The 10,133-nt window shown below is 40.4% G+C and overlaps 1 protein-coding gene across 1 annotated transcript; it reads left to right on the top strand.

Moving 5' to 3' along the window:
* The first annotated feature begins 3,896 nt into the window (after positions 1 to 3,896).
* NPVF (neuropeptide VF precursor) lies at positions 3,897 to 9,209 on the top strand. Its single transcript, XM_060248006.1, has 2 exons — positions 3,897 to 4,054; positions 8,601 to 9,209. The coding sequence occupies exons 1-2, from the start codon at positions 3,914 to 3,916 to the stop codon at positions 8,982 to 8,984; spliced, it is 525 nt and encodes a 174-aa protein (XP_060103989.1). The 5' UTR covers positions 3,897 to 3,913; the 3' UTR covers positions 8,985 to 9,209.
* Positions 9,210 to 10,133: the final 924 nt, after the last annotated feature.

Genomic DNA, 10,133 nt, shown 5'->3' with positions numbered 1-10,133 from the left:
AATTAAATCATTAACATCTTTTTGAACCTTTCTGTATAGCAGTATTTGTGGAGTGGAGAAATACCAGAACAGAGTTCAGCTTGAGTGCTGCATAATATACAGAATGTATAAAAAATTACTTTTTTCACAGAAAAAAAATGTATGCATTTTTAAATTGTGCTATTTCAAAGTGAGCTATAAAATAGGTCATTACACACTGGGGCAAAATGAATACACTATGAATAATTCATTTTTATGGAAATCCGTCTATACTTATTGGTGACATGAGTCATGTAACGTGTATCATTTTTGTGTGATGCGTTGTTAATAATGAATAAGGATTTATCATTATATTATTATATTAAATGCAACGAGCAATATTAAAATTTGCTCTTCCACTGGAATCAAATGATTTACTGCACACATCTTAATTTGCTTCAAAAACTGAGCTGCTCTTTTCATTACTACTGATCACATTTTCATGCCGTGCAATATGAAATCTCTGATTCTGCAGACCAGGAGTTCAGTGTAGCAGGAATGTTTCTTGCATGACCACTAATCAGTGTAATGCAATTTACAAGACAGCGGACTTGAAATGCCCACTTTGCCGTGGAAGTTCACTGGATGACCTTGGTCCAGTCATGCATTCTCAGCCTAACCTACCTCACAAGGTTGCTGTGAGGATAAAATGGAGGACATGTGAACAATATAAGCTGCTTTGAATCCCCTTTTGAGAGAAAGGCACCCCAACAAATAAGGCTGCCAGGCCTCAGCCAGCAACCTTGGGAGCATTTGAGAGGCAGGGACAGGTGCACAAGCATCACACCAGCACACTGACATCACTTTTCTCAAAAATCAAAGTCATATCATGGCATTAGGCAGGGGGATGCCCTAGGATTCTGTGGTTAAACCACAGAGCTTTTGGCAAATCATAGAGCATCTCCCCACCCCCCGATGTCATTGCATCATTTCACTGGAAGTGATATCAGTACAGTGCTTCAATGTTGGTGTGCTCCCCTTCCCCTCCCCACTTTCCTTTCACGGGCATTGCAACTGGGTTTGCCATCAGGGCCGAAGACAGGGCAATTTCCAGCTGAGAGATATAGTTGCCTAGTTTGTTAACCAGCTACTAGATAAATTCGTTGTGTCAGTTTCTTGTTATTAGATGAAGCAAAAGCTAATATTATGAACTAATATTATTAACAACACATTGTCACATGTTGTATTAAAGCAAGCAGCCAAGTGTCCAAAAGAATACTCACTACTAAAAAAAGGGAAAATTAGTAGTTGTATTTTTAGGACTAAAGTATCATAATAGTAATATTATAGAATAATATAGTAAATATAATATAATATAATGCAGTATAATATAGTAAAATTATAGCTTGTCTCGCCATTTTTGCACAGCAAAGAGAAACTGGTTTTTAGTGGTTTCTGCCTCGCAAAAATGGCACCCCAGGGCAGATAGTGGGAAATCGGAAGGACGTCGTGCTGAAAAGAGGAATGTCAGCACGGAGTAGGGTGAGTGCAAAATAGGACAAAATTTCAGAACCAGGAGTCACCCAGGAGTATCCCACCAATGTGAAAAGTGCCATACAGAGTCAATTGAAACTTGGCATTCAAGCTTGCTCATACCATCAGTCCTGATGGATTCCATTGATTACAGTGCTTGACAAAGGTCACGAAAACTCTGTTATGGTTAAAATGTAAATGTAGCAGAGATAAAATGCAGCAGAGGCAATGTATTAGCCTTTAAACAAGCACTTCACTTACTAATAAAGGGAGTATTTACTTGGAGTTGAAAATAACAAACAATAAAATACAGGAAAACATCCTGTCTAGCTAGTTTCACCTATATCTTAAGAAACTTCTATAACTCATGTGAGGAGAGACTAGAGGTTCTAGAAACAAAAAGCCATAAAACTGAATCCAACTCTCCAATCCATCCCCAATGCATTGATTAGCCAACTGAAGCATCCCAATACAAGTTAATTATGCATATTCTCACCTAACTCTGGTGGGAAATACGTGCAGACTATTCTATTGGTCTGTAGCCTTAAGCTACCTAAGACATCAGCATGCATAAACAGTTGGTTATCTCATGATTCCCAGGAGGGAACCTGCAAAAACCCAACAAACTCCCCCCAAAGTAACAGCTTCTCCCCTCATGAATGATATATACAAGAAACAGGATGTTGGTGTTTTTGTTTTGTTTTGTTACAGCATCCTTCTGCATGCAAAGAGTGGAATCAAGAAGAGCAACACACACTTTGGGCAATCCCCACATGGAACAGAATTTGAGAGCATTCTGCCATCAAGAAGCAGTTGACACTCAATTCCATCTCTTCTTTCCCTCTAAATCCAGGGAAGCAATAATCAATCTGTGTTTAGAGGCTGTGAGAAATTGGAGGTGGGTAAACAAATCAAAACCTACTCTAATTGATGGAAATGTTGTGAGTTGGTAATAAGGCTATGAAACAGTTACAGCCTGTTCCAGACGAAGTGAAACCCTTCCTGCACAGTACTGTTGTTGGCAAGATGCCTTGCTTGCACCCACAAGAATGCAGGAGTATTTACAAGTACCATTATCCAGCTTTGACTGGTTTACTCATGACAAACATTTCTGCAGAACGCTGTGCTGGTCACAAACTCCCATGCCTTAGTAAAGTCCACATTTTTTGACTACAACTTACTGTACATGGAACTGCCCTTGAAGACAATTCTAAAGCTACAGCTAGTACAAAATATAGCAGAGTCCTTACTGCATACCACCAGATGAAATATATAACTTCTGCAATTTAGTTTATCTTCCAGTATGCTATCAGGATCAATATAAAGTGCAGGAAACTTGGCAACCCCAGTTCCAATCCAAGTATCTTTCTGATAAGGAGACAGTTAAGTGATATATCTCAGGCACAAAAGTGATGCATCTCAGGCTCTTCTGAAGCACCTTCAAGTTCTGTTCCAATGGAGTGAATGAAAAACATGAACACTTTGTTTTAATGAGGAGATGCCATGGGGAATAAACACATCAACACCACATTGGGGATCACTGCCCTAAATTATCTGAGCCCAGAGAACCTGAATTGCATTCTCTTGCATCATTTTTTCCCAGCTTTAAGATCCTTGAGGAAAGCCATCCTGTGGGAAGCTGCTTTATCAGAAATTAGATTGTAGGTACTCTCTGAACACCCTTTCAGTTGCGGTCCTAGTCTGTAGACCTCCTTGCCTGAAAAGATGCCTTCTGGAGAAATTGGGAAAAAATTGTTCTAGATAGTCTTTGAAACCATGGACTAACTGAATGATTGGCAACAGCACCATCTCTTTTCTTATTCTCTGTCGGTTTTAGGATGCTTTAAATATTTTAGATGTTTTTAATGGCATTTTGGGACTGAAAGGCAGCACAAAAATTGACCAAACAAATCAGAACCTTTTTCTGCAAGTGTTCTGTCTTTACTATATCTGGAAATATCTGCCATTTCACATTTCAATTTAATATAATTTCAACTAACAAACTTCTATAATTACATTCTCATATATTTTTTAAAAAACCATGTTGACATTTTATTTTCAGATGCTGATGACTGAGGCTGATGCAAGCAATAGGAAGAATGGTGCTTTTGTTTAAAATGCAGTAATTAAGCCAAAGGTGATTGTGTCAGTCCTGATTACTGTAGCCTAATTAAGCCTCTTTAATAGGCAAGGCAAATACTTGTGAAATTATCTGCATTTTTCAGTAGGAAACACTGTTGTCTAAACAAATTCCCTGAATTCTTCCAATACATGATCAAACTCCAATTCATATGAAAATGAAGGCATTTGGAATTAGCGTCACAGTATAAGATTTTTTTGTTGTTGTCCGACAGTATAAAACCATGCTATTTCTTTCTACTGCCCATATATTGATTTCTTATGTAAATACAATTTAAGAAACATGAGAATTATCTCAGTGAACAGGTTTCTTTTATTTACTTTAGCCTCATGTTTCCTTTTAGCACCAAAAATCATTTGCCTTGATGAAGCAGTCATGACCAGTTTGCAGAGCAGAGAAGAGTACAGCGATAACTATTCAGAGGTAAGATATTTATATTGGCATGCTATTTATCCTATGGACCTGTAAAGAGATTCTCAAAAAAATGTGTGCTGACCAAGGTCTGTATAAACATAATATATGCTTCGTGCAATGCAAAATGCTGATCTAAGTGACATTTTGAAATTGTTTTTGCTTCTTGAATGGACATGGTAGAACTCCCTGATACTGTCCTAAAAGGGCTGACTTACAAGGGGAGCACTAACACTATGCTTTCCATTTATCTAGAGTAGTTCCACACTATAAATCTTTTGTGCTACTGAAGAATCCCTTTTCTTCATTCAGCGGCAAGCTGAGTTTTCTCATAGGTCTTAATCTACTGCCCCATAAAATCCCATCCCTATGGCAAGGTCCAACGGTATATCTACTTGAAAATAAGTCCTTTCAGCAAAGACCCTCCTTCACCAAACAATTTCCCTTTTGTTCCTTTATGTTAAGTTTAAATAATTGTTTTATATTCTTGCAGGGCTGATCAATTCTCTTTGGCTTTCATGAATTAATAATTATTCTATTCCCTTGGGAAGGTATGGGCTATGTCATATTTTGTAGCCAGCTAAAGTCACTGCCTATTTTTTACTGTATGTTTATTATCATAAACTTTGGAGTCTATAGGTTGCATTCCATACCTCATGTACCATTTGTAGGGCCAGTGCAAACAACTTTAGTAGACTAGTCTTGGCTGGTTCTCCATTCCCACAGGGAGGAAGATGTGGACACCATACAGATTTGCAGCAACAGAATACTTTATTCAGGACTAAGGGTGTGCATTCAGTATAAACCAAATCTTATTGATATTTTTGGGATATTCATTCAACGGAATACAGAGTCTTTAATCTGATTCAACTACCAATATAGCTGAGCCCAAATTAAAGCCGATATTTGGGCACACCTTGGAGAAGACATTTAAAGAGACCACAGTCACTTTAGATGCCTTCTGAGTTCACACACTGAGTTGTACCACTGTGACAGCACGGGCCAGCTTGGAGATGGCATTAGAAAGAGACCTCTTTAAATGCCTTCTCCAAGTCAGCCTGTGCCACTGCCATAGCGGCCCTCATTTAGGCCTCCCCGGGCTGTCCTTAAAGGTGCCATGCCATCTTCCAGCCCCTCTGTGCCACAAAGTGCAATTATGAAAAGTGCAATTATGGTTCAGAAAAGGGCAACTAGCATGATTAAAGGGCTGGAACACCTTCCCTATGAAGAAAGGTTGAAACGCTTAGGGCTCTTTAGCTTGGAGAAACGTCGACTGAGGGGTGACATGATAGAGGTTTACAAGATAATGCATGGGATGGAGAAAGTAGAGAAAGAAGTACTTTTCTCCCTTTCTCACAATACGAGAACTCGTGGGCATTCGATGAAATTGCTGAGCAGACAGGTTAAAACGGATAAAAGGAAGTACTTCTTCACCCAAAGGGTGATTAACATGTGGAATTCACTGCCACAGGAGGTGGTGGCGGCCACAAGCATGGCCACCTTCAAGAGGGGGTTAGATAAAAATATGGAGCAGAGGTCCATCAGTGGCTATTAGCCACAGTGTGTATGTGTGTGTATATATATATATATATATATATATATATATATATATATATATATATATATATATATATTTGGCCGCTGTGTGACACAGAATGTTGGACTGGATGGGCCATTGGCCTGATCTAACATGGCTTCTCTTATGTTCTTATGTTCTTATGCTTTTAAATATAGGGACTTTGGCTGATTACAGACTGACTTCGTACTTATGCATGCCCCATGTAGTGTGAAAAGAATGTAATTTATAGTTGATTAATGACTGCTGAGAAACTGTTGAGCATAAGAGAAAAAACAGGAAGTAACTAATTAAACAGGAAGAAATTCTAAATTAACAGGAGCACTTGGAAACATGAACAGTGCTTTTATTGCCTAAATGAAACAGCTTGGTGTTGCAGTTTTTTAAAAAAACTGCCGTCAGAGCTTCCTCTAATCCAAGAATGAAAGGTGATGGGAATTCAACAGATCCAGCATTCCAGCCAGCATGTAGACTTTGTTTCTTCTGTGGTTTCTGCTGTGCTGAAAGGAATACTGTTCCCTCATCTATTAAACTCCATGCTGACATTTTGAGCGTTCCCATTTTCAGACTCATTGTGTGTGCCAAATTTCAACTTTCTGGTTTGGTTGGAATGCCTTAACAACCTCAGAGTGTACCATCTGACCCCATTTCCAAGGAGAGCTGTCAGGAGGTTTTTTGGTAGGAAAAACCCAGCAGGAATTCATTTGCATATTAGGCCACACACCCCCTTCTGCCAAGCCAGCCAGCACTGTGTTCCTGTGTGTTCCTGCTCAAAAAACCCTGAGAGTTATACATTTCACCTTTCAGAGAATTCTAGCAATCAGTGGGTCTTGGGTTTTCAGGAAGGCCCAGAAGTGCCTTAACCACTGAATGCCATACTTTATTCCCCTTTTTTCCAAGGTGACACTTCAAAGGTCTCAAATGTTTAAAATATTTTTAGACTATCCAGAAAGCTGGAATTTGACATACTTTGACATCAAGGTATTTGATTACTAGGGGAAAAAACCTGAAAGGGAGATGAATAAGTTTCCATTTCTATTTCTTCCTAGTAATAAGAATGATTTGCCTGCACATACGCCAAAAATTCAGGACTTTACCTTATTGGACATTATCCCACTGATTTTGATACATTTGTTGTTGGCTCCTACTCATACAAATCATAGGGCTAAATTACATGAGAATGACATCACTGAGGATAACCTGGAAATGTCCATCGTATTGTAGGAGTGAATTCCCACCAAAGAACTCATTGTAAGTGACCTCCAGGGCCCAACTCTGGTCAGGACCACTGTGGACCTGGAGAAAAGCCATTCTCCACAAGCATCATACTCCAAATATGTTAGAAAAATGGAGGGATCAAAGGCTGTGAATAAATCCAAAGAAACCTTGGTTCATTTGTAAGTAGAAATCATCCACCACAGAACAACAACAACAACATTTTGATAGACATTTACAAATGTCCTCCTTTCCAACCTTCTTATTATCAGGGTGCCTTATGTAACGTATTTGCAAAAATTCAACTTTCTGGATGGCCTAGAAATATCTTAACCATTGTGGACAACTCACTGAGTCCCTCATTTTTAGGGGAGAGAAATATCTTTGGTTTTTTTTTAAAAAAAAAATTAGGATGCTAAAAATGTTGCATACAGATGTTTAAAATTAAATTATATAGGTGACCTCTGACCTCTACACTTGTCACAAACAGTTTCTACGTAGTCACAGCTACAAGAGACATCTGAATGAATTCGCAATATGTCTCTGGTGAATGATGACCCTGTCAAGAACCACCCTCCCCACCACCACCCTTAGTTTACTCTTACTCTCAGGGTCACCTTTAGAATTTAACACCTACAAGCTGGGGAAGGGTTATGGATGGGGTTTCTTAACTGTTTCCCAGTCCTCGCTGTACTCAGCCTCTACTGGTTAGCTCAGCCAGGGAAGCTACTCCAGGAAACATTGTCTGGTTGAGTACCCAGCCCTCTTGGTAGTTTGCCACCTCTCCCTTTATAGACAAAACCCCAGGAGGGAGAAAAGGAGCCCCCCCACCTGGTTCTACTTGCAAAGAGAGTCAGCAGCAGCCCCACCCTAAGGCCAATGCAGACTGCTTCCCCCACCCAGAAGATTAGTTGGACGGATTAAGATAGCTGAGGTCAAGGTCATCAGATCCCTGGAGCGCTCTAACAGGCAACACACAGACCAGCACCAGTAACAAAGTAAGGCTTTTTATTGTAAACAAAAAGCAGTCATAAGGATAAAATAAACATTAAGGCAGTGCAAAATTAAAATAAAAACATAATATAAGCACTAACTAGACATTCAGACAGGCAGTACATTGCCATGTGGATAAGTACAGTCTTAGCATTCCAGCCAACAATATTCCAGCAACCTACAAAGAAAGAATGGCCAGAGAGAGTGGCAAGCCAACAAGGCACTTAGCCCTTAGGCTGGTGCAGAGTTATAGCAATCCTGTCCCTCACTGTCGTTCTGGACCAACCAATCAGAGACAGGGACTAATCACGATGACAAAGCAGATCTTGAAGATCTTGACCGCTCACTTAGGCCCTCAGCTGTCAAAGCCAATTAAGCCAGACATGTTCTTCCACCTTTCACATTGACCCTAATTAGTGTAACCCAACAGGTGAAGGGAGTCAAAGCTTCTTGTTTTCACAGCCCAGTTCTTAAAGGAGACCCTCCACACCTACAAGCAGGGTTTTTTTGGTAGAAAAAGCCCAGAAGGAACTCATTTGCATATTAAGTCACACCCCCTGACATCACCATTGTTTCACATAGGGCTTTTTGTAGAAAAAACCCAGCAGGAACTCATTTGCATATTAGGCCATACCTCCTGCCACCAAGCCAGCCAGAACTACATTCCTGTGCGTTCCTGCTAAAAAAAAAAAAAGGCCTGCCTACAAGGCCATGAACCTGATTAAGGGTTAGGGATCATGACAGACCCTGAAATCATGTTATGTTTCATTTTAGTCTAATGAAGACATAGAAGAAAAGCAGAGACATCTGAACCTTGATGAGCTAAAGAACTGGGGATTAAAGAACATTGTGAAGATGAGCATGCCTACAGTGAACAAGATGCCAAGTTCAGTCGCTAATTTGCCTCTGAGGTTTGGTAGAAATTTTCAGGAAGAAAGAAGCATCAAGCCAGCAGCCAACCTGCCCCTCAGGTTTGGAAGGGCATTTGAAGGCATCCTTTCAAGTTATACCCTTCCTTTCACACACAGGTTTGAGAGAGCTCCTTTTGTTCAAAGCTCCATCCATTCTCTTGCTAACTTGCCACAAAGGTTTGGAAGATCCCTTCTCTTCATCCTACCTCAAGAGATCCAACAGTCTGATCAAGAAACCAACAAGTAAATATGTCTGATTTGTATAGTGCTTAATTCACTGACATGCTTTATAAAGCAACTTATAACAATATCATTGTAATATCTGTTTGTGTTAGTTGCCACCTACTGGTTAAATGGTAGATACTTTTGTATAGCAGATTAGGCATGCTCCTTGGGAAGCCAGGGCTTGTGTAGTGGTTTTCTAAGATGGATGCCTGTCTGTGTCCGTATGTGACTCAAATAAAATAGTTATACCCTTGCTTTGCTGGTGTGGCCTCCTAATACTGCAATCATTGAACAATCAGTTGGCATCTATGAAGAAAGGTTGAAACGCTTGGGACTCTTTAGCTTGGAGAAACGTCGACTGCGGGGTGACATGATAGAGGTTTACAAGATAATGCATGGAATGGAGAAAGTAGAGAAAGAAGTACTTTTCTCCCTTTCTCACAATACAAGAACTCGTGGGCATTCGATGAAATTGCTGAGCAGACAGGTTAAGACGGATAAAAGGAAGTACTTCTTCACCCAAAGGGTGATTAACATGTGGAATTCACTGCCACAGGAGGTGGTGGCGGCCACAAGTATAGCCACCTTCAAGAGGGGTTTAGATAAAAATATGGAGCACAGGTCCATCAGTGGCTATTAGCCACAGTGTATGGAGCACAGGTCCACCAGTGGCTATTAGCCACAGTGTATGTGTGTATATAACATTTTTTGCCACTGTGTGACACAGAGTGTTGGACTTGATGGGCCGTTGGCCTGATCCAACATGGCTTCTCTTATGTTCTTATGTTCTTATGTTCATCTCTCTCTCTATAAGAGGCAAGCTATGTTGCCAGTGACTCACCTCATCTTCTATCTGCTGAGCTGCATGTCACTCAGTCTTCACGGAGAGGAACCCCACCTTTCAGCCCCAGGACACTGAGGAAGCTGCCTTCACCAATGACTCACTTTTCCCTCAGTGGCTGTTGTTAGGCAACCATAGCATTCCAGGCTTGGTTCTGTCAGTAAAAGATGGGGGGCAAGCCCTTTCCAGGCCAATTTTGGCCTTTGTGGGAGTACTCACTGAGGCCAGTTCTGACTAAGGCTGCCAGCTACAGGTTGGGAAATTTCTGGAGATTTTCTGGTGGAATCTAAAAAGCCAGAGGTGAGAGGCCTCAGCTGAACATATTGCCAT

The sequence above is a fragment of the Heteronotia binoei genome, chromosome 10 (genome assembly GCF_032191835.1).
Source record: "Heteronotia binoei isolate CCM8104 ecotype False Entrance Well chromosome 10, APGP_CSIRO_Hbin_v1, whole genome shotgun sequence".
In the NCBI taxonomy this organism is placed as follows: Eukaryota; Metazoa; Chordata; class Lepidosauria; order Squamata; family Gekkonidae; genus Heteronotia; species Heteronotia binoei.
The sequence above is the reverse complement of the archived record's forward strand: the minus strand, read 5'-3'. Positions and strand labels throughout refer to the sequence as shown.

Coding starts and splice junctions, on each gene's coding strand:
- NPVF (XM_060248006.1), top strand. CDS start 3,914: ATGAGAATTATCTCAGTGAACAGGTTTCTTTTATTTACTTTAGCCTCA. Junction 4,055..8,600: donor ACAGCGATAACTATTCAGAG/GTAAGATATTTA, acceptor GTTTCATTTTAG/TCTAATGAAGACATAGAAGA.